Source organism: Nansenia antarctica (assembly GCF_963989245.1).
Source record: "Nansenia antarctica genome assembly, chromosome: 7".
NCBI classification, from domain to species: Eukaryota; Metazoa; Chordata; class Actinopteri; order Argentiniformes; family Microstomatidae; genus Nansenia; species Nansenia antarctica.
The window spans coordinates 49,810,721-49,834,528 of record NC_137677.1 but is presented as its reverse complement, the minus strand read 5'-3'; the positions used below and the strand labels follow the sequence as shown (position 1 = coordinate 49,834,528).

At 44.4% G+C, this 23,808-nt stretch overlaps 2 protein-coding genes across 2 annotated transcripts in view; both read left to right on the top strand.

The window, feature by feature from the left end:
* Positions 1-11,573, top strand: part of mycbp2 (MYC binding protein 2) — a gene marked incomplete at its 5' end in the record, with an annotated part of 75,733 nt that extends 64,160 nt beyond the window's left edge. Inside the window, 23 exons of the mRNA XM_080537234.1 lie at positions 89-288; positions 593-742; positions 849-1,009; positions 1,213-1,369; positions 1,812-2,036; positions 2,255-2,320; positions 4,529-4,768; positions 5,063-5,152; positions 5,259-5,339; positions 5,513-5,779; positions 6,196-6,479; positions 6,605-6,701; positions 6,913-7,032; positions 7,183-7,284; positions 7,477-7,605; positions 7,850-7,982; positions 8,754-8,857; positions 8,988-9,176; positions 9,405-9,512; positions 9,772-9,981; positions 10,460-10,567; positions 10,716-10,881; positions 11,122-11,573. Coding sequence (XP_080393360.1) covers positions 89-288; positions 593-742; positions 849-1,009; positions 1,213-1,369; positions 1,812-2,036; positions 2,255-2,320; positions 4,529-4,768; positions 5,063-5,152; positions 5,259-5,339; positions 5,513-5,779; positions 6,196-6,479; positions 6,605-6,701; positions 6,913-7,032; positions 7,183-7,284; positions 7,477-7,605; positions 7,850-7,982; positions 8,754-8,857; positions 8,988-9,176; positions 9,405-9,512; positions 9,772-9,981; positions 10,460-10,567; positions 10,716-10,881; positions 11,122-11,237 — 3,503 coding nt within the window. The 3' untranslated portion in view covers positions 11,238-11,573. The remainder of the gene's footprint in view (positions 1-88; positions 289-592; positions 743-848; positions 1,010-1,212; positions 1,370-1,811; positions 2,037-2,254; positions 2,321-4,528; positions 4,769-5,062; positions 5,153-5,258; positions 5,340-5,512; positions 5,780-6,195; positions 6,480-6,604; positions 6,702-6,912; positions 7,033-7,182; positions 7,285-7,476; positions 7,606-7,849; positions 7,983-8,753; positions 8,858-8,987; positions 9,177-9,404; positions 9,513-9,771; positions 9,982-10,459; positions 10,568-10,715; positions 10,882-11,121) is intronic.
* A 5,655-nt stretch (positions 11,574-17,228) lies between these two features.
* Positions 17,229-22,273, top strand: LOC308163043 (F-box/LRR-repeat protein 3-like). The gene is made up of 5 exons (XM_080537221.1): positions 17,229-17,308; positions 18,231-18,621; positions 18,785-18,907; positions 19,219-19,390; positions 19,936-22,273. Exons 2-5 carry the CDS (start codon positions 18,232-18,234, stop codon positions 20,574-20,576), a joined length of 1,326 nt encoding a protein of 441 aa, XP_080393347.1. The 5' UTR covers positions 17,229-17,308; position 18,231; the 3' UTR covers positions 20,577-22,273.
* The last annotated feature ends 1,535 nt before the right edge of the window (positions 22,274-23,808 follow it).

Below are 23,808 nucleotides of genomic sequence, written 5' to 3'. Positions count from 1 at the left end.
CTGTACACAGTAGGTTAAAACAGAAAGTAGGGGCCGGTGAATGGTCAGTATATACAGTGTGTAATGTTGTCCGGCTCTCCCCCTCTAGAAGTTGGCTCCTCTTTGCTCCGCCACCCCTCCCCAGAGCTGTCCCGGCTGATCTCGGCCCACGGCTCCCTCAGTAAGGGGGAGAGGAACTTCCAGTGGCCTGTCCTGGCCTTCGTCATCCAGCACCATGACCTGGAGGGTCTGGAAGTGGCCATGAGACACGCCCTGAGGAAGTCTGCCTGTAGGGTCTTCGCCATGGAGGTACGTCTCCCGTCAAGAGTCACTAGATGGCTATGCTAGGTCAGACGGAAGTAGCAATATGGTCTGAACTGTGAGGTCAGCACTGAGCAATGCATGAGCTATTTGTAGTTGTTTTAGGGGTGGGGGGGTAAGGCATGAGCTAGTGTTTGTGGTTGAAATCACATTGGGATTTGAAAGTAATTGACTTCCCTCCTTTCTGGCGAGATAGTCACTAGCATCAGTCGTCAGTCAGCTGCTTGTGTAGGAACGATTTTGGATTAGTTTTGATTGTAAAGCCTTCGTTGTACTCCCTCTCCCCCCTTAGGCGTTCAACTGGCTCCTCTGCAACGTGATCCAGACCACCTCCCTGCATGACATCCTGTGGCACTTTGTAGCCTCCCTCACCCCATCTCCCTTCGAGCCCGAGGAGGAAGAGGAGGAGGAGAACAAAGAGAACAAGGAGAACGTAGAACAGGTGATGTTTGATGAGGAACTGACTTTTTAGAGACATATCTAGTATGTAGTATTATAGTACAGTAAGTTATTGGAAATTGTAGTTGACTTGGCCATATTCCTCACAGGAGAGGGACCTTGGTGTGTGTGAACACCCTCTGTCTGACATCGTAATCGCTGGGGAGGCAGCCCACCCCCTCCCACACACCTTCCACCGCCTCCTCCAGACCATCTCTGACCTCATGATGTCACTTCCCAGCGGGAGCTCTCTCCAGCAGATGGCTCTGAGGTACCGCCCTGCACCTAAACATCTTGTCAGAATCTCCAAGTAACTCAAAATTAACGTTACCTGAGGCCATAAAGAGTGTCTTTTTTTGTCTGTCCCCCAAACTCTGGTACGGTTTGTGATTGCCTGAGTCCCCAGGTTTTGACCTTGCATTTTCCTGTGTGAGGATGTCGTCCCTGATCCATGTGTGTGTGTCGTTCCGTCAGGTGTTGGAGTCTGAAGTTCAAGCAGTCGGACCACCAGTTCTTACACCAGAGCAACGTGTTCCACCACATCAACAACATCCTGTCCAAGTCAGACGACGGCGACAGCGAGGAGAGCTTCAACATCAGTGTGCAGTCGGGCTACGAGGCCATGAGCCAGGTGAGGCAGGAAACACAGATTCTGTTGGGAGGTTATTGAAGACCCAAAACATATGGTATGTGTTTATGGATGGGAAAAGTCTCATAGTTTTTTTTTTTTTTCTTCTTCATTTTATGTTTTTTGGAGCAGTGAAGCTCTGTATTGCTTAACTTTACACATATTTCACTATATTTTTTTGCTGTGCTGTGGTAGAGAAGGCAAGAGACCATCTAGTGTTCACACATTCAAGCCTCTCTTTTTAATTGTTGTCTGTCAGCGGATAGTTCCTATTCTATAAATTCTCATCTAGATCTGTCTCAAACTATGCCGTGTTGGGTCCTGGAATTTGAGGGAATTGAGTCTTGAAAGTCCTTGGAAGGTGCTTGAATTTGATGTTCCAGAAGGTGTGGGAACCCTGTTTTGAAGACACAGTGATGTAATGTTGATGTTCTGCGGCCTTTAGGAGATGTGCCTGGTGACGTGTCTGAAGGACCTGACCAGCGTGGTGGACATCAAGACGTCCAGCCGTCCGGCCATGATCGGCAGCCTGACGGACGGCTCCACGGAGACCTTCTGGGAGTCTGGGGACGAGGATAAAAACAAGACCAAGAGCATCACCATCAGCTGTGTCAAAGGCATCAACGCCTCCTACGTGTCCGTCCATGTGGACAACTCCAGAGACATCGGGGTGAGGACTGACAAGGCCTCCGCTGGGTTTGGGTTGATTTTGTGGAACATTGAAGTGTAACGTTTCTCTACTTTCCTTCACTCTGTTCTGGAACAAATCCATGGCCACAAATGATGTAACCACAGTGTTGTTGTTTTTCTAGCTGTTTTTTTATTTTTATTTTTCATTTTTATTTATTTTTTGACACCTTGTGTTTCTCTCCTCTGTCTCACCCACAGAACAAAGTCACCTCTATGACATTCCTGTGTGGCAAGGCTGTGGAAGACCTCTGCAGAATCAAACAGGTTTGGCCTTTCCATATCTCTTTTTTTTTTTTTTCTTCTTTTTTTTCGTTGACTAATATATTTCAATGGATTTCGCAAACTTTCAAAGAGATTGGGGCCCTTTTCCTCCCAGTCAGCTGAGGAAGTTGAAGTAAATGAATTGGCTTTGGCTCAACTTCAGTCATTTTACAAACAGGAAATCAGAGGAGGCAGTGAGGCCTTTCCTTTCCAGCTGGTCCTAATCTCCTCCCTTTACTTATCAAGCCATCTGACTTCACTACTTTCACTTGAACTACATCAAAGACACAGGGAAACTGCAGAGAGAAAGAAAATGCATGGATGGATGAATGAATGAATGAATGAATGAATGGTCTTTATTGTCATTGCTATAGTACAGGTACCAAACAACGAAATTTGGGAGGGGTGGCTCCCCTGGTGCTAGGAAAGAAAAAACAACAACTAAAAAAACAAGAAGGGAAAGGAGCTGGTTTACATAAATAAAGGCTATGTACACTATCCACTATACTATACTGTACAGATAAGACGACTAGGGTTGTCATATTGCACATTAGGGCTGCAACTAACGAGTATGTTGATAATCGATTAATCTACCGATTATTAATCGATTAATCGGGTACAAAAAAGCGGGGGGGAAAGAATTTAAAAAAGATTTTTTTTTTTTTTTTTTAGATTTATTTTGCAAATGTTATTTTATGTTTTCTAAATCAGCCAGGCCTATACATATACATGTGCAAAATGAATAAGTATTAATAAAAAAATAATAAATAATATAAATAAAAAAGGCTTTGCTACATCAAATAGGTATAACAACAGGCTATGGCGGTAGATTGTTTCAATAAAGTAGTTGAACTCTAGCTCAATACATGCATTGTTTTAGGTAATAACTTTGCTTAATGTAAAGGTCAGTAACCCAAAGTGCAATATAGGCTACAGACAAGACACTAATGTTTTTATATAACAGATATGCTCCAAAACAATGCAATGTGTCCTCTCACTCCATACAATAGGCTAGGCTACAGTCAGTGCCTCACTCTAACTCACGGGTAGCTTGGTAGGCTACCACTAGCTAGCCTTTAGCTTATCACCTCTGCTCTACCACTGACGTTAGCCAGCTAGCTAAATACACTTGTCATGCAATATTGAATTCATGAATGCGAGCAAACACTCACTGGCTATCGCATTACATTACAGTAATTTAGCTGACGATTCGCCAGAACTCACACTAACGCATTTGCATGGAGAGCAGGAGACCATGGAAGGGCTGAGCCCAGCAGGACTTATATAATAAAACAATAGGAAGTTAGCTGTAACCCTCCTCTATAGAAACATAGTTAGTGTAACCCTCCTCTATAGAAACATAGTTAGTGTAACCCTCCTCTATAGAAACATAGTTAGTGTAACCCTCCTCTATAGAAACATAGTTTCTGCTATGCTCTGGTTCTCAGCACAGCTACGCAGACTACAGCTGGACGAGCAGCGTAGTGACAGTCAGCTAGCGGCAGCAGCGAGCTAACCCTGCTAGCTAACTCACTAGCATGTCCTTACAGCAGACAGCAGACAGCTTCACTCTCAAGGCTTTTGAGTAGCATGATTTAAATGTAGCCGCCGCGCCGGTGTAGGTACCGGATTTTCCCACTTTTCCGGTTCCGGTCATAGGTTCTGCCCTTTCCGGCCATAGGTAGCGCTATGATTCGCTATGATTCGCGATGCCTACACCGGCCGCAAGACAGCGTGGCGTGCGTCAACAGGAAGTAGGTTTGTTATGGAAACAAAACCCGAAAGAAAAAAAAAGAAAAAAAAAAAAAAAAAACGACGAATCGATAATGGCATTCGTCGCCAACGAATTTCGTTATCGATTATTATCGATTTAATCGATTCGTTGTTGCAGCCCTATTGCACATAGCATGGGAAAGATTCCCTCCAGCTTCACTAGCCCATTTATTTAATTCAAGGACTTTATTTCTCATTTAGCTTTCAGTATAACAACGCCACATACTCTACACAATATGGGAGATTTAGCAGTGACAGTGACAGACAAACGTAGTACAAACAAGTACAAACAATATGTGAAAAAAACAAAAAAACAAAAACAAAATAATAACATGACAAACACACAGATGTGTGGCAAGTTGAATTGCAAATTAACCGATCAATTCCATGATTCTCCCCAACCTCAATCCTTCACTTACCAATCCCTCTCTCCTCCAGGTTGACCTTGACTCGCGTCACATGGGCTGGGTCACCAGCGAGCTTCCTGGGGGTGACCATCACGTGATCAAAGTAGAGATGAAGGGTCCTGAGAACACGCTGAGGGTCCGCCAGGTGAAGGTGCTGGGCTGGAAGGAGGGCGAGAGCGTCAAGATCGCAGGCCAGATCTCCGCCAGCGTGGCCCAGCAGAAGAACTGTGAGGCGGAGACGCTCCGGGTGTTCCGTCTCATCACCTCACAGGTCTGTTAACATGTCAACCACTCAGATTGTAGGTCATCACCTCACAGGTCTGTTACCATGTCAACCACTCAGATTGTAGGTCAAAGACTTCCTGTGTCCCAGGATGAGCGATGTGAGTGGTGTTATTGGAGTATTACAAATAACTTAACAAAGACCATGTTAGTCAGAAATATTGTTGGACCCTGTGGCTTCAGCGAAACATTACCTTTGGGATCACCTTCTCTCTGGGTGCGTGTGTGCATGTGCGTGTGTGTGTGTGTGTATGTGTGTGTGTGTGTGTGTGTGCGCGCGCAGGTGTTTGGCAAGCTGATCTGCGGGGATGCGGAACCTACACCAGAACAGGAGGAGAAGAACCTGCTCTCATCCCCTGAGGGAGAGGACAAGGTCAGGACTCCTCTACACCCACACCACCATCCAACACTCATGTTCGTCACACCAGTTGAAAATGGGACTAACATTTTTATCGTGTCACTGTTTACTTGGTTATCAGGCTCCGTCAGACGCAGACCTGAAAGAGCACATGGTGGGAATCATCTTCAGCAGGAGCAAGCTAACCAACCTGCAGAAACAGGTGACTTACTCAGTCATTACCTTATACACATGGAGGTCAATAGAACAGACTATGATGGTTGGAGTTCAAATCTGGTTGGAAAATCCTCTCCTCTCATACTCTATAGTTAACACATGATTCCCCTCTCACCCTGTCTTTCTCTCCCTCCCTCCCCTTCCTGTCTCTCCCTCCAGGTGTGTGCGCACATCGTCCAGGCCATCCGTATGGAGGCTACGCGTGTGAGGGAGGAGTGGGAACACGCCATATCCAGTAAGGAGAACGCCAACTCCCAGCCCAGCGACGACGACGCCTCCTCGGACGCCTACTGCTTCGAGCTGCTGTCCATGGTTCTGGCTCTGAGCGGGTCCAACGTGGGCCGCCAGTACCTGGCCCAGCAGCTGACGCTGATGCAGGACCTGTTCTCCCTGCTGCACACGGCCTCGCCACGCGTACAGAGACAGGTCAGAGTGTACTCTTGGATTGTTAGACATATAGACATGTCAGGGTTCTCGTGTCAGGATTCTTTTTAACCAAATTGGCGCCGCATTATCAAAACCGCCATTTATCGCATGTCAAAATGCTCTGAAAACAGAAATGAAAACGGAAAATGCAGAATGAACCGAGGAACATAATAACGCTTTCACTTTCGCTCTTAATGACAATGTCATTGGTGATCAAAGGTAGTTACGAGATACTCTATCATTACTTATGTCGATGTCAGTTTAATTTGCTCTGAAATGTTTAGATCGTGGTGGAGCCAACCCTGACTGTTATCATCTCTTCCTCATTCGTATGAATTCAGCGGTTTGATAACAGCTGGACAGCCCGACCTCTGACCTTTCCCCCCCCCCCCCCCCCTTCTATAACCTCTCACCAGGTGACCTCCCTCCTGAGGCGCGTTCTGCCTGAGGTGACCCCGGTGCGTCTCGCCAGCATCATCGGGGTGAAGGCTCTGCCGCCGGCCGACATCTCCGACATCATCCACTCCACGGAGAAGGGCGACTGGAACAAGCTGGGCATCCTGGACATGTTCTTGGGCTGTATCGCCAAGTCCCTCACCGTGCAGCTCAAGGCTAAAGGCACCACCATCGCTGGCACAGCCGGCACGGCCGCGGGCAAGGGCGTCACCACCGTCACCCTGCCCATGATCTTCAACTCCAGGTCAGTCGACCGTCTGGTGTGCTCTTATGAAGAGCAAGAGCACATTTTGCACAAGGTTGTGTGTTTGTGTGCGTGTTGTGTAAACACTGCCTCTCTCCCCCCCCCCCCCCCCCCCTCATGTCCAGTTACATCCGCAGAGGGGAGAGCCACTGGTGGATGAAAGGATCCACTCCTCCACAGATCGCTGAGATCATCATTAAGCTGGTCAAAGACATGGCTGCTGTGAGTATTCCACTTACTTCTCTTAAGACAAGGACTTACCGTAGAATAATGATAAGAGGTCATGAACAAGAAATTATCAACCTTTATCATTGACTTGTTTTATAGTACTGAATAAGGCACATCTCATTGAGAGTAACCTGAGTAGATAAGCACAAAATCGGAAATAGGCCAAGGATGTCATTTTAGGAGTCTCTGCATTTGTTGTCCTCAGGGCCACCTCTCGGACGCATGGTCTCGAGTGACGAAGAACGCCATCGCTGAGACCATCATCGCCCTCACCAAGATGGAAGAGGAGCACCGCTCGCCAGTACGCTGCATCGCTACCACCAGGGTAAGACCATCTACACTACACCACCACGCCCTGCGTGCGTGCGTGCGTGCGTGCGTGCGTGCGTGCGCGCGTGTGTGTGAGAGTGTGTGTGTGTGTGTGTGTGTGTCCGCGTGCGTGAGTGACTAACCTCTCTGTCCCCTCTCTCCTCAGTTGTGGCTGGCCCTGGCCTCCCTGTGTGTCCTGGACCAGGATCATGTGGACCGGCTCTCGTCCGGCCGCTGGATGGGCAAAGACGGACAGCAGAAACAGATGGTAATCTGCCCACTCGGGTCTCGTCTAACACCTTTTACTATCAATAATCTATCATTAAACATCGTTCAACGTTTTTGCCGGTTGTGCCCAGTAGTAGCAATCCCCCTGCCTCAGTGTTGTGTGGTTGTAAGTTCGTCGATGTCTCAGGGTGTCCATGGTAACCTCACGGTCTTGTTGTGCTCCTGTCCTCAGCCCATGTGTGATAACCATGACGACGGGGAGACGGCCGCCATTATCCTGTGTAACATGTGTGGTAACCTGTGTACGGACTGCGACCGCTTCCTCCACCTGCACAGACGCACGCGCTCTCACCAGAGACAGGTCAGTTACCGGCTTGCTCCTGTAGAGGGCAGTCTGCCCTCAGTCAGGTTAAGACATGTAGCCTGAAATCCATGTTCGGGTGAAGCACTCAATGACTAGCAGTCGTTCACACGGATGGTAACGAAAGCATTGATAAAGACCTCCACCGAATACTGTAGAGATGTACACAAATACGGCTCTCAAAGGCTCTCAAACACGATTACAACAATGTGTGTTGTCTACTGTTTCCCTGCTCTTCTCCCAGGTGTTTAAAGAGGAAGAGGAGGCTATCAAAGTGGACCTCCACGAGGGCTGTGGGAGGACCAAGCTCTTCTGGCTCATGGCTCTGGCAGACTCAAAGACCATGAAGGCCATGGTGGAGTTCAGGGAACACACAGGTACTGCCACCTGCATACTCACACTACCTCCGAAGCGAGAACCCCAAATTGCTCCCAATGAGCGGGGCCGACACCTTGCATGGTAGCTCGCCGCCGTTGGTGTGTGAATGGGGTGAAAGAGAGGCCGCTTTGGAATAAGGCGCTATATCAGCGCAGTCCATCTACCTCTGTTGGGGAGGATGCCATCAGTGTGGAAGGAATGAGGCTAATATGCTACTTGCATTTGATTGTCGACCCTTTTAGACCTCCCAAGACAAGTGTCTAGATTGGTATAGCCTTCCCCTTGGATATGTGGTCTTAGCCCTGTCAATCATGTATATCTAACACGCACACACACACACACACACACACACATTTTAAATGCTTTATTTATGTCCACATACATGTACAATTCTAAAGGACATAAATACTAACAGTGCATTTTGATATCATGGAAACAATCTGTTACAGTAATGCTGAGCCAACAAACAGCTCTGCCACACACAGGATGTTATTCACACCAGATGATACCAGTGGGTTGACAGATACAGTATCAATAAGACAGTATCCAGCTTATGGGTACAGGAAGCACCGCCTTCTCCATATTGAGCGGCTACCAATAACAGCGGATACTGAGCAATATTTTGCTAACTGTTTGGCCCTTCTCTTGGGTAGACCAGCCATTTGAAGGCCTCTAACAACAGACTTATAAACATGGCCCAGGCTGCCAAATATGAAAAGTAAAAGTTGACATCTGTAGCCCAGTTGTGATATGGCCTGCTCTATCTGCAGGTAAACCAGCCTCCAGCAGCTCAGACTTCTGCAGGTTCTGTGGTACCAGGAATGGAACAGAGCTGTCTGCCGTGGGTAGCGTCTGCTCCGACCCAGACTGCCAGGTAAACGGACGTTCTCCACCTCTCATACTCGGGGCCGCGTTGACTTAAAAAAAATACATTTAAGCATGAGTGATAAATGAGGCGATTGAGCACTTTTGTGACTCTCTCCCTCTGTGGTGTCCCCCTGCAGGAGTACGCCAAGCTGGCGTGCAGTAAGACCCACCCGTGCGGGCACCCCTGTGGCGGCGTGAAGAACGAGGAGAGCTGCCTGCCGTGTCTGCACGGCTGTGACAAGAGCACAGGCTGCCTGAAACAGGACGCAGACGACATGTGTATGATCTGCTTCACCGAGGCGCTCTCTGCTGCCCCCGCTGTCCAGGTTTGTTCACGTGTTCTGCTGAGCAGGTTGACTGAGATCACACAGACTTAATCACGTATCGAATTATTCCCGCTAAGGTCTAGCTTGGGCTGTTTTGTTCAATATCGGCTTGACGGATTCAGGATGAAATGTATATTATGAAGTTGAAAGACATTTGGACTGGAGTGGGGAGTATCCTAGTAAGGCAAGGCATTCTCATTTGCTCTTTGTTCGTTTTTGTCTCTCCAGCTGGACTGCAGTCACGTGTTCCACCTCCAGTGTACCCGCCGTGTTCTGGAGAACCGCTGGCTCGGGCCCAGGATCACATTCGGATTCATGTCTTGCCCCATTTGCAAGGTAATTCATGTACTTATGAGCTTACTTCAGGAACAGAGGAAAAACAAATAGGCCTACACCACACCTTGTCTGTCCTACACCACACCTTGTCTGTCCTACACCACACCTTGTCTGTCCTACACCACACCTTGTCTGTCCTACACCACACCTTGGGGAGGATTAAGTTGTCTGGCAAGTTTCTGTCTGATCTCTTCCAGCTGTGTAACCAGCTGCTGTGGGCTGTGAGCGACTCATAGTGATTGCTCTGTATTCCTTCCAGAACAAAATCAACCACTCAGTGATCAAGGACCTGCTGGACCCTATTAAAGAGCTGTTTGAGGACGTGAGGAGGAAGGCTCTGATGAGACTGGAGTATGAAGGTCTGCACAAGAGCGAAGCCATCACCACCCCCGGCGCTCGCTTCCACAACGACCCTGCAGGCTACGCCATGAACAGATACGCATATTATGTCTGCTTCAAGTGCAAGAAGGTAAGTGGACTTTTTTCAATGATTTATTGCTTTTGTCCTGTGGTTACAATAGAAGAGCTCTTGGCCAATTCAAGATATCATGATTTGTAAGCTATTTGCAGTACTCAAGTTGTAAAAGAAAATCAGGGGGGATGGTGGATTTTATCATATGGGGACAATTTTAACATCCCCACAGTGTCAGTGACTTGGTGAAAATGTCATTGCATGTGTGCGTGCCCGCTCGCCCACAGTATTTTACTCAATATGCGAAACTTAATGTTGAAATAGCAGTAATACCACGTTCATTGATAAAATGACATAAGGGATGGAAAGGGGGGATGGCAGTTTTAGAAGGGGGATGATTTTGACCGTTTCTATTTCAGGGGGGATGCCATCCTCCCTCATCCCCCCTCAACTTGAGTGCTGGCTATTTGGGGATAAAGGGTTGATTTTGGACTGGACATTAGAGTTCGGAGATTGACACGTTCCTCATTTGCAGGCGTACTTTGGCGGAGAGGCACGATGCGATGCGGAGGCAGGTCAGGGAGATGACTACGACCCCAGTGAGCTGATCTGTGGAGCATGCTCAGATGTGTCCAGGGCACAGGTGGGTTAAGGGAAAGCCTGAGGGGATTCTCTACCAATATTAAGCATCACTTACATGTCTTAATAAACGGACAGTTTGTTGACCTGGTTTACTATATCGTGAGGGGATTCCCCATCCCTGATGTGACATGTCTTTGTTCTGCCTCCAGATGTGCTCGAAGCATGGGACGGACTTCCTGGAATATAAATGCCGGTACTGCTGCTCAGTGGCTGTGTTCTTCTGTTTCGGCACCACGCACTTCTGTAACGCCTGCCATGATGACTTTCAGAGGATGACCAGCGTCCCCAAGGAGGAGCTGCCTCACTGTCCCGCAGGTAAACAACCGTCACATCACCTCTCCTGGCTGGCAGTGTGGAACCTAGTTTTCCTCCCTGGTCCTTTATTCATTTCATGTTATTGCCAGAGTCAGATTAAAAGGAGAGGGTGATAACCAAAAGATTCTGAAATTATTGGAAATAATTATGAAATGGAAAAAAATATTGACAATACATAAAATAGATGATAACGTTCCCTATTTCAAACCAAACTCCTCATTGTTTTCCCACCTCCTTTAGGTCCCAAAGGCAAGCAGTTGGAGGGGAGTGAGTGTCCCTTGCACGTGGTGCACCCAACCACTGGGGAGGAGTTTGCCCTAGGCTGTGGAGTGTGCAGAAACGCCCATACCTTCTAAACACCCAGAGAACCAAACCTGAACACTTGTTCATCTACTGTGACTGCAGGCTGCTGCCCAAGCTCAGCCTCAGGTGTCTCTGGTGTTGTCAGAATGCCCTGGATATTGGCCCGGGCTTCTACCATAGCCACGAGTCCTGAGCTCTGCTCTTCTACCAACCTCTCCAGTCTCTACTACAAACATACAAAAGAGTCAAAGCTCTTTGGATTTAGAGGAAACCCAATGAAAAAAGAAAAATATTACAAAAAAAAAAAAAAACTTGTGACGTGTTTGCATGCGGCCGTTGTAACCCCTCGGCTTCCATAGACGTTGCACACCTCCTGATCACTGAAGTGTAACAAAGTGTATTGAAGATTAAAATTGAATATGAAATAAATTTGCTAAAAGCAACTGTGGATGAACTTGGATATATATATAAAAAATGAGACAGGCCGTATTTCCAGCTTCCTAACTAAGAATTCAAAATATTGTTGTATGTAAACTGACTTTTTTCGTAATCCTGTACAGTATTCTCCACTGTCGAGTGCATCATGACGAAAAAAGAGAATAATAATTCTCAGTCAGTGAAAAAGACTGTTAAGAATGTTATGTTTGGGAGGAAATAGTGTACGATTTATCTAATCTTGTATATAATGATAGTATCCAAAATAGCTGTATTCCGAAGTTGCTACTCTACACTTCAGTTTCGTTTGATATTCTGGATTATGTTTTGAGCCAGAACTTTTAATGAAGTGCAATACTGGGTGTGCCTCCTATCTTGCAGCTGTTTAACCTATGGAATGTATGTCAATAAAATCCACTGTACATTTGTATACAGTGACAAACACAGTCCTGTCCCCCCTTCAAAATGTCAGATCACTTCTGTTCTCTAAAAATGATGAGGCGCCCATTGTCTGCAGTGTATGAAGGTTGATGTGAAACCCTTTTTCAACTTCTCAATATCGGAAATAATGTGGTACAAACCCTTTTTCTGTCATTTTTAAAAACAACTCAAAAGGTGAGTACACTAGGCTACTATTGTATTTTAAGGAGTGGTAACTGAAAGTGTTGGGGCCAGTCTTCACCAAATATTAAAAGAATTGTGAATCTGTAATGCTTTTCCATTAGTAGGAGGCTGGGGGATGTGGAGGTCTGGGAATGGGGGTGTGTCAAAAAGAGCTGCTGTTATAAAAGCTTAATACTTGTGAATCTGCTCTGTAATATCTGTGGTGGATGGAGTTGAATGGTAATAAACCAGGTTCTCTGTTTCGCAAGGTGCATTCCAAAAGACTTGTGGTGTTATTTCACATTGTAAAATTGTATGAAATTCCAATTTGAATATCCTACTATACATGTATAGGCTTAATATTAACTTAATATTAATTGACATATTGACATTAACCTTATAGGCTTAATATTAACCTGAAAGCCTCCACTTCCATACTAGTGTGAAATAGTCTTCCTATCGGGTACAGTAGATTTTCGTCTAAAACGGCAGATTAAACTTATATTTTGTTTTGGGAAGATTTTCTCAGTAGTATCATCTCCCGGGAGACTTCCCGACTCAGTCCTGAGGTAAGAGCACTTTACTAACCTACAAGATTTCATAAATGTCAAGATTTCAAATGTCACTTTTTAGTTAATTTTCACTACAAAACATGTTTTAGTTCCCACTCTGTCACTGATGTCCTTCTGTGCTTTTTGTCCTTAAATATATAAGAGTGAACCTAAGTGGATACACTCCAGCATACACAACTGTTGTCGACTCCATGCAGTGACAGTCATCTCACTAAGTGTAGGAATGAGTCAATGCACTTATATTACACACATGCAAAAAAAATTGAAAGACACAAAAAGACAAAATAATGAATGTGAATGAATGTAAGTAACAAGATATGATGGGCTCTCGGCCACTTACATTTTTTCAAAGTAGCTCTCAGATGAAAAAAGGTTGGAGACCCCTGCTTTATGCTGATACATGCCTGCCTTCTAGTGGACATTTAAGGGTAGGACCAGGTAGGGGGATATTGCTTGTAACACAATCCTCATTCCTTCTCTCTCTAACATAATCCCATAGTAATCTTCATAATTAAGTTTTAGATATGTATTTTCTTTATGTGGCTAACACAACTCCAAACTGCCTCATACAGTTAAAGTTAATAAATGTATAGTAATAATCACTTTAACAGTAATTACTTTGTTGTTTAGTATCAGGGAGGGAGGGAGAATGTATGACCATCTTTCTTCAGTAGGCCTACCATTTCTAGCTAATGTATATTTATTATGATTCCTGTATTATTCTTGTTATGATTCTTGTATATGATTCTTGTTATGATTCTTGTATATGATAATTGTTATGATTCTTGTTATGATTACATTTCTAATAATAATAATACTACATTGGACTTATATGGACGCTTTTCTAGACACTCAAAGACGCTTTACAAACTGGAAAGATTGAGTAGTAATAATAAAAAGAAACAAAAGATATATAAAATAAAGTATAGGGGTCTAATACATTTTTTGATTACTAATCTAAATCTACATTTTAGACTCACGAGGAGTCGTCACAGCTGTCACTGGGCTGGCCGCTAGAGACAGGAGAATGAGTTCATATGAGCTTCACGAGGCCTATAGCTACAGAATAGAATACTTTATTAGTTTGGTTAGTATGCCCTTGGTCTATGTGTTCTATTTGTTGACTTACCTCTGCTGTGTCCATCGTCATGGGCAACCTTGATGTCCTCCTGTCCTGGGGCTGGAGGCTGGACACCTACCTGGTTGCTCTTCTTGCACTGTATCAGTTGTTACAGAAGAAGAATCAATGACAGAACATATCTCTTAAAACCCCATTACTCCTACAACAACAATGCATAGCTTGTCTGCTGTTTTATGATAAACGGGTAAGACTTTACATTACATTTCCTTAATGTGAAATTATGTGGAATGTGGCTCTCTTATAAATTCACTGTATATTTCTGTTTTACCTTGCTCTTCAACTTTGAAAGGAAGTTCCCGAATTTCCCTTTCTTCTTCTTCCCACTAGCATCACTCTGAGGCTGTATGACTGAGGCTGTGGAGGCTGGTGTGGTGTCGGATCCCATTGATAGGGTGTCCATCACCTGGTGGACCAGGGCCCTGGAGAACAGATCCACTGTCTCGTTGTAGATCTCCGAAGAGCTGGTGGACAGCAGGCTCGTGGGGCTGGAGACTCTGGTCGGGGCGTTGCTGTTGGAAGCTTCCTCCTCCATGCTTCCATGATGAGGGAGGGACGATCAGGGGAAGAAGCAAACGATTCACCGACTCCTCCGCAAAGGCGTAGACCATCTCAGAGCACACCATCGCATGCTTCTCTGTCTGTGTCCGTTTGGACAGAACACTGTCCGACACACTGTTCCCAACGTCCACTGGCAGACTGCTGTGGAGTGACATTAGCCCCTGGAGTCTGTCCACAAGGGCGTTGGTCAGGGTGTGGATCCCCCCCCTGGGACAGCAGCTCCTCCTGTCTGGTGAGGTGGGCTCCAGGAGAGGTGACCTCTTGAAGAACTGCCGGGTCCATGTGGTCCTTCAGGACTTTCACCACGTCGGCCATCCGCTGTTTGGAGTCACTGACGGAATCCTCCGGCACAGTCTCGTCAGAGCTGCAATCGAAGGTCGTGCTTCTGACGATGGGGAAACTGCTTTCTGGAAGCTCAGTGGGAAGCTCACATGTTGTTCCAGGAAGAGTCAAAGACACATCCTCAAACATGGACTTTATGGACAGAGAGGAGGCGGCCCTGAGCAACTCTGTAACTACTAATGAACCATCGTCACTGGAAGCTCCATCGTCAAGCTTCCAGACAACAGTATCTGACCCAGTGAGACTACCCTCACTACACACCCTCTCTACATTCTCCAGCAGAGATCCTACAGCACTGTGCCATTGTCGGAGCTCCACTGAGGTCTCCATTTCCCCTGACTGTGCCACCATGTCACCCTGAATGGCGACCAAGATCTGGCTAATGCTGTCTCTAGCCTTATTGAATTGATTGATTGAAAACTTTATTAGAAGATTTGCAGAAGTAGGTACATGAAAGTACATATTACATACAAGGTCAACTAATAGGATAAAAACCCAAGAAAGCCACTGGCTTATTTCAATTGGGGTCCTTGATTCTCAATTCATCGTTACATGTAAGACAGACAAAAAAAAACTAGTACTATCTACAAGATAATACAGACAAATAACTATTACTATCTACAAGATAAACATACATCCATCATGGGAAGAACAATACAACAAAACATAAGGTATGTACAGTGGGTAGGACAGGTGGGGACATACACCACAGGTAAACTCTGCTCAGGGCATGCATCTCACGCTGAGTGAAGAATTCCTTCAGCTTCCTCTGCAGATCTCTACAGACGGTCACAAATGGAGCTAAAAGAACCAAACAGAGAGGATTCTGGGGTTTTATTGTCACCTATGAAATATAGTCTGTAGTACATTAAGACAATCAATGGTTGTGTAACTTGTGTTATAATATTCAGTCACACTAGCATACCATGATGGAGCCATTTCCCAGCCTTGCATTCAAAATGAATGTTAGCATGAGGATATTGGAATGATGTTCAAGTCATTATCATCATTGGTTTGAAAGCACCAGTAGGCTACCAGATACGATGTTGTATGCACATACTTGCTACGTTTTTACATGCAGCTCGCGTGAACACAGATTGTACAATCAGCGCTTGCCTACCGCTTCGATTGCAGACTCAAGTTAACGCGCGTGCAGAAAGATGCCACGAAACTCGTGTCCGGTAGCTTTCTTTCAAGGAATTTCAAAAATAAAGGTCCTGCAAAACAATTGTTATTTCTCGGCGTGAGAAATTTGAGGTGTGGCGTGTGAGAGTGTGAACTGGTTGATATGTGTGTGTGTGTGTGTGTGTGTGTGTGTGTGTGTGTGTGTGTGTGTGTGTCTCACGGCCAAAGCGTGAGACTTGGCAGCTTAATAATTACAACTTGTGCGTGCGCACAAGATCAGCCACCAAGGCCTCATTCTGACCCAGGAAAAACCCTGGTATGTACTGTAACATGATATAGCCATCTATGAGCAATGCACTGTATATATAAGATGATGACCAAGGGTCTTTCTGCTGCTGACCAAGGGGCTGAGTCCTGTTGATGGGGCCCAATTTTCTTTTAGACTGTAGTAGGCTAATGTATTTGTTTGTTAAGATTTCATAAATATGATATATTGTCTGAATTTGTATAGTTTTATCAAATGTTCTAATTATTATTATTTTGGTTCATTATGACCAAATTGCTGTACAAATTGCTGTACAATTGCAGGAAACTAGCACAAATAATTGGGTGGGAGAGAGGGGCCGCCGCTGACCACTGACGTCAGTATAAATAAATTCACCCTGGAAACCTTTTCCAATTTCAATTCAATATGGAACTCGAGGAATTCAGGTTCACAATGAGGCATTGCAATCGGGAATCGGATAATGTTAAGAACGACTTTGTACCGCAGGAGTCAATCCCCTCGCCAGCTCCAGACCCTCACTGACTGACTGACTGTAACTAGTAGTTGTGAGATCGCTCGCCTCGGGTTATCCTCGTTGCTGTACATTAAGGACACCATTAATGACTTTGTTTGACATGTGTGTGTGCTTCAAACTTATGCAACAGTTCTGATTACGAAAAATAATATTTGCTTAAAATTGGTAGATACATAACCAAAAACGACCAGCGCCGTTAAACACTTCAGCCATTTCACATCACACGTATTACCCAGAGTGCACCGCGCCACCGTCACTACAACACGTCGCCATTTCAGGAAACTTCGCGCGAAGGAATCAATCGGGTCAGCTGAGATATAAAGCACAAGACACGGACACATATTCAAAGAAACAGTGCTTTTATATTGATCTATTTATTTTCCACCAAATTGATTTATTGCCTGGTGCGTGTTGTTTGGCTTGTACGAATGAGTTTTTCAAGTGCGGGCCCGGGTTGAAGTGTCAGTGGGCGGATCTTTCACTGCGACCAGTTGGCCAGCTAAGCTAAACGTGCTAGCTAACTGTGCTAGCAGCTAACTGTAAACAAGGTAACGTATGAGGGGATGGGCCGGGTATGTTATGTTAATACTGTATACTGCGCGCTGCAATGTCGTCTATTTAAATACATACAATGTCATTATAGAGGAGACCCTAACCTAACACCAACGCCTGCTAGAAGTCATCTAGAAGTAACCAACGTTAGGTAACAGCTAATCGTGACGTTAGAATTATAAGGTTCTATCTCCATTTTTGGTCAAAATTGAGTTTTTTTTACATAATCTGATCCATTAGGTGTTTATTAATGCCTGTGTGGTGTTATTTTAAAAAATGTTGACATTTTTTTTGTTAGTAATCAATAAAATACAAAGGTTCCATCTCACAAAACATAATGGAATGTAAAAACTTTGACGCTCAATATCTCTGAACTGCCCTAAACGGAGATAGAACCTTATCATTCTAAGCTCACGTAATGTTGTGCCAGTAGACGTGTTGACTGCGTTGGCTGACTTGTCTACGTAGCTAGCTGACAGGAGCTTATAATCAACTATAGATAACTGAGTAGCTAGCCAGTCTAGACTCGATATTGTAGCACCAGACGCATGATGCACAACGGAGCTTTGCTTTCCTTGCTTTGGTTATGAATGACTTTGTATGCACTCCTTGCGCATGCGCCTCTCAGTCATCGACCGTGTTGTTGCGGAACAGGGAGGCCATGGACTCTGTTGTGCATCAAGCATGAAGATGCTAGCTAACAAAGTAGCCTTCCCACCTTGTAGTCTGTTGTTTTTAAATCACGTTTTAAGTAGTGGGGTTTGTGTTTGTGTGCAAGCCCAATTCACTACTGATAAGTTTTCCATTTTATTCATACCAGCATTTGTTCTCGCATGCCATGCAGCCTTCGCCATGTAATATCAGAAGTTCTGTTTAGCTTTTGAAAATACTCACTCGTTTTGTATACATCCCCAACAGAATGAAGAGGGTGAACGGAGATGAGGGGGACAGTAGCAGCTCGTCCAGCTATGGTCCTACAGAGGCATGCAAGAAGGTGCGGCAGCAGCCTAGCGAGGAGCCTGAAGAAGAAGAGGAGGAAGAAGAGGTCTACGATTTTGATGTTGACTGGACACGGCTACCCCAGGAGATCCTGCTCCACATCTTCAAGTACCTGCCACTCCTGGACCGTGCATTCGCCTCGCAGGTGTGCCATGGTTGGAACAATGCCTTCCACATGCCGGAGCTGTGGAGATGCTTTGAGTTTGAACTCAACCAGCCGGCCAGCTCTTACCTGAAGGCCACCCACCCAGACCTTATCAAGCAGATCATCAAGAGGCACTCTAATCACCTACAGTATGTCAGCTTCAAGGTGAGGGAAAAAGAGCTTGTCACAGTAGTTGGTAGACTTTGACAGGTGTCAGAATTGCCCTCAGTCACTGATTGGAGATGGTCTCTTTCACAATTGATTAATTTCACTGTTTTATGTAACTGTTGTCAGGCACTGAACTGTGTCTGGTGTGCGTGTTCTCTAGGTGGACAGCAGTACTGAGTCTGCAGAGGCCGCTTGTGACATTCTCTCACAGCTGGTGAATTGCTCACTAAAGACCCTGGGGCTCATCTCCACAGCCAGACCCAGCTTCATGGAGCTACCTAAGGTACACAGAGCCATAGTATCAACCATGCTGGCACCGTGCATTCTACCACAATGACTTAAATATGTTTTATTCAGATCATAATGTGTTTGTCTTGAATCTTTTACTCATTTAAGTTCTAAATGTCAAGGCTTAAACTGATGCTGCTGTAATTACACATGAGACAAAGAAAGGATGTAACATGTTAAACCAATACACTTTTAGAATTGTTTTGTCATAGAGGACTGCTTCAGGTTAAACCAGGGTGACTAGTTATTGGTATGATATTTATCCACTTTTTAATCAAAAGGCTTTCTACTTTGTTCCTCCTGTAGTCTCATTTCATCTCAGCCCTGACGGTGGTGTTTGTCAACTCCAAGTCACTGTCCTCGTTGAAGATTGACGACACGCCTGTGGACGACCCGTCCCTGAAGGTCCTGGTGGCCAACAACAGTGACACACTGAGGCTGCTGAAGATGAGCAGCTGTCCCCATGTCTCCCCTGCAGGTATGGTGTTAGTCAGTGGTCACTAAAATCACTCTTATGATGCATTTATTTCTATTAAATGTCATTTTAAAGGGAGGGAATACACATGCTAATTGGTCCAGGCAAGGCATGTGTAGTGGTCTTTCGTAGTTGGTTTCCATATTGTTTTTAATTGTTTTACTTAGTGTTTCACATTCTGTCAATGTTCAGAAACCATTTTTGTTTTTGTTTGCATAGATACACCTCATGTCAAATTCTCAATTGAATGGGAAATTATTATAATCTACTCAAGCAAACTTAATTCTGCCTAGAAAGTGCATCAGTTGAATTCGTCCAGCTGTGTTGCTGTTGTGTACTAAGTGTACTATTTATGGAAATAAGACATGAAAGAGCTATTATTCTCATCTTTCGTGGTTGAAATGGCTCTGAGAAATTCCAGTTTAATTTTGTCATTGTGTTGTGTGATGCCTAATAATACAGTCTAAATTTGACTAGAGTTTAATATAAGTTAGAAAAATCAACATTTTAGTGAAAGAGGAACTAACTAAACAGTGCTGCTGTTGCAGGGATCCTGTGTGTGGCGGACCAGTGCCACGGGCTGAGAGAGCTGGCGTTGAACTACCACCTGCTGAGTGACGAGCTCCTATTGGCTCTCTCCTCTGAGAAACACGTTCACCTGGAGCACCTGCGCATCGACGTGGTGAGCGATAACCCCGGCCAGCACTTCCACACCATCAAGAAGAGCAGCTGGGACGCCATGGTGCGCCACTCTCCCAAGTTCAACCTGGTCATGTACTTCTTCCTCTATGAGGACGAGTTCGGGCCTTTCTTCCGTGATGAGATCCCAGTCACGCATCTCTATTTCGGCCGCTCTGTGAGCAAGGACGTCCTGGGCCGGGTGGGCCTCCACTGCCCTCGCCTAGTCGAGCTGGTAGTTTGCGCCAACGGGCTTCGGCCGCTGGATGAGGAGCTAATCCGTATCGCCAAGCGCTGCACCCAGCTCTCAGCCATTGGGCTTGGGGAGTGCGAGGTGTCCTGCAGCGCCTTTGTGGAGTTTGTGAAAATGTGTGGCCGGAGGTTGTCCCAGCTGTCAATTATGGAGGAGGTGCTGATCCCTGATCACAAATACTCCCTGGACGAGATCCACTGGGAGGTGTCCAAGCACCTGGGCCGTGTCTGGTTCCCTGACATGATGCCCACCTGGTAAAGCAGGTTGTGGATGTACACAGAGTTCAGCAAACTTCGTTTGATGTTTTGAATGTTAATGGTTGCCTATTTTGCACCGAATGTCCCTATGGCATTCTAGAATGTAAATTTAGAGGGGTTTTTGTGGAAATTGTTGGTGTTAACATGAAGGCCACTAGTTTGCTTAACTCTGTATGTCTGTAGCTCTACGGTGGTGCACCCCTCTCCAGAGAGGTTGGGGCTAAACTGGGCAGGCAGTCGGGATTAACATCACATACTTTGTACAGACAGTTAGATAGCTAGCGGATGCTGTTAGAAAATGACAGCCCTATTTTGAGGGCTGGCAGTTCCACCACCAATTTAAAGTAAATTATAACCCCCCTTCATCAACCAGAAAAAAACGACCACAACCCCGCAACGTAACACTGCAGTGCACCTTCCCACAGGAGAGAGTCAGTCTGACTATAATAGGCATATTGGACAATCATTACAGATGGAGATCAAAACCATTGTTGTATACCTTTGTAAATGGAGTCTGATATACTGTCCTCTGAAAAATGTTGTTGAGTATGTTGAACTGGTGTTAGTTTTTTTTATCCCTTTTTAACATTTGTTGATTTGAGGGGATAAGTAGGTAAATGACAGCATGTTGTGATGACACTACAACGTTACATAACCAGGCTGGTATTTGGACAGTCCTGACCCCTGCACTTTTTGCAACAGAAACTTGGGTGTTTAAGGAATTGGAGTTGCCACAATTGTACGTGTATATGTGTTACATACTGAAATGTTGTATAATATGAAATAGTGATGGCTCATCCAATTATTTGATTTGATAAGGAAAACTACAATACAGTAAAACCAGTCTCAAAATAATCTTCTAGACTCAAAACAATCAAATGATTTTGTACTGTTAAATTCCAATATATATTTTAACAGCTACTGGTATCTATATGGCTTAATGTGTCTGTACTGGTAAACCTCCCTCTGGTAGTTAATCCCAACAGATTTCCCAGAGTGGGACTCCCTATATGGTCTGAGAGTTTTCTGGAATCCAGTGTAGAAGGTCTTGGGATGGAATTGGAACTATAAGGTAATGGAATTGTACAAGCTGAGTTGTGCTGGATTAGGTTCATCCTATGGTCCAGCCCTCTTCTAGTAGAGTGCAGTCACAGCATATTGGCCTGTTTGGGACAGGGCAGAGACCATGCCTACCATAAGATGTTGTGATAATATACCAGCATATAGATGAATGGTCAGGGAAGGTATAGTTCTGATGTTAGAGCTACGTGATTTATGATATTCTCCAAATAAAACAGAAGAGTGTGGACCCTAGACTTTCATTTAGACTCCTATTCAGATGGGAGCAATTGTTTTCAGAATGGGTAGTATCTGCCTTATACTAATACAGCTATACCTATACTGCTCTTTTGTTGAGGCCCTCCTGGACACGAACCTGATTCTAACCCTAAAGATTTGCATTGCACTGGGATTCTGATATGGTCCCATCAGGAAGAAAAAACATTAAATCAAACAAAAGTGGTTGATAAGAGAATTTATAAAAGATACAATAACTGAACTGAAATAAACTGTATGATATATGTAAATATGATATTGTACAAACAATAGCTTTTATTAGAAGAGTTTGAGTGACAGAACTTGGCGAAAATTGGTCAGATTCAGACCGTTGTGGTCTGACTGCTCTTCTTTTTTTTTTTTTTTTTTTTTTTACATGACACTTTATTGTAACAGTCTTACAATTTAAACATTATGTCTGAAAGTACTGTATTTGCTGTTAACATATAGAAAATCAGTACTGAAATTAGCTATTGAATGTCAGAAATGGCTGTGGGAAAAAGTATTAATTTTCATCATAACCTACAATGGCAAATATTCTGTGGTAAGGCTGATTGGTGTTCGAACAGAGTCTGACTGCTCTTTGTCTGTTTTTCTGTCTGTGATTGAGTTAAAGTCTACCTAGTGATTCAGTTACACGTTGGGAATGGAGCACATTCTTGTTCAGTCTCTCAAATGTGATGAAGCGAGTGTGGATTAACCATAGGTTTCATTTGTGTTTTGCTATTTATCGTTTACTTTAAACCCTGACTTTGTTATGGATGTCTTTCCATTCACATTTGCTCTGTAGTGCATAAGTGTTTGTATCATATGGAAACGAGATGGAAATATTACACACAGTACAAGAACATTATTATTATTATTGATTAATTAATCCAATTAGTTTAAGGTGAACCGGTGAATCAGAAGAATGGAACGCTTATATAAAGTTTTCCTTTAAGAAGGAAGTCCCATGCATCTGTATATAAAACGCTGTGTGTTTGATGATACAAATAGAAATTGACTTATTTCTACATCACGCCCTCTGTCAGGGTTTTAATTTTTCTTTACTGATGCCTCGTGTCTTTTATGTAACAGAGCTAGAGTTATCCTTTGCTAGGTGGATCTAGAGTTGATTAGCCATGTCATTTATTGATATGAAAACTGCTTTTGTATTAATTTGTGGTTTATTCAATGATATGTGTGCAGTCATCTGCAGTTTGTGTGCAGCAAGGGGTCTTTGTGTAAATTCTTCTACTTCATCAGAAGGTTCCGGTAGCAAGTCAAGGATCTCAGCAGAACCAACTGTAACCATACATTAATACTACGTAAATCAAAGTAAAATACATTATTCATGAAAGTAACTGGCATATTTTGTAATACAGGTTAAGAGCCAATGGTGTAATAAACATTATTAGCATTGGCTTCTTTGATCATTGACAGTAGACAATCATCTCTGACTTGATTGTACACAATTAGCATCTTTAGGGGGTCTAGCTACATATCTCCAGGTTAATTGTAATGATGTATTGTATAATGGATACGTAAACTGTTTGCTGAGACAGCAGATCTTTGGAAACGCCTCCTTTTACTTCTGATTTCTCTCAGGATGCATCTCAATAGTCTAAAGTGGCCTCGTCCCCTTACTCTCATCTGCACTGGCGTGATGGAACAGAGCTGGCCTGTAAATTAGAACATACTGGATTGTTGTGATGAAGTGTCATAAAAACACCATGCCAATCAGAAGGCAAAGGGGGAGCAATCGCTATAGTTAACACCTATCCAGTCCTTTCAGATCTACAGGGTCCAGTATTATTATTATTTTTGTCTGGATCAGAATAATTCCGATTTATTTTTTGATATCCAGGATTAGATTGATCTGGCATATTTTAAGTAGTATAGGGGAAACCAGCCAGCTG

What these genes read in the sequence shown, in the direction of transcription:
- LOC308163043 (XM_080537221.1), top strand. Translation starts at nt 18,232, where the DNA reads ATGAAGAGGGTGAACGGAGATGAGGGGGACAGTAGCAGCTCGTCCAGC. An exon ending in TACAGTATGTCAGCTTCAAG is followed by an intron (nt 18,622 to 18,784) that starts GTGAGGGAAAAA and finishes CGTGTTCTCTAG; the next exon opens with GTGGACAGCAGTACTGAGTC. An exon ending in TCCCCATGTCTCCCCTGCAG is followed by an intron (nt 19,391 to 19,935) that starts GTATGGTGTTAG and finishes CTGCTGTTGCAG; the next exon opens with GGATCCTGTGTGTGGCGGAC.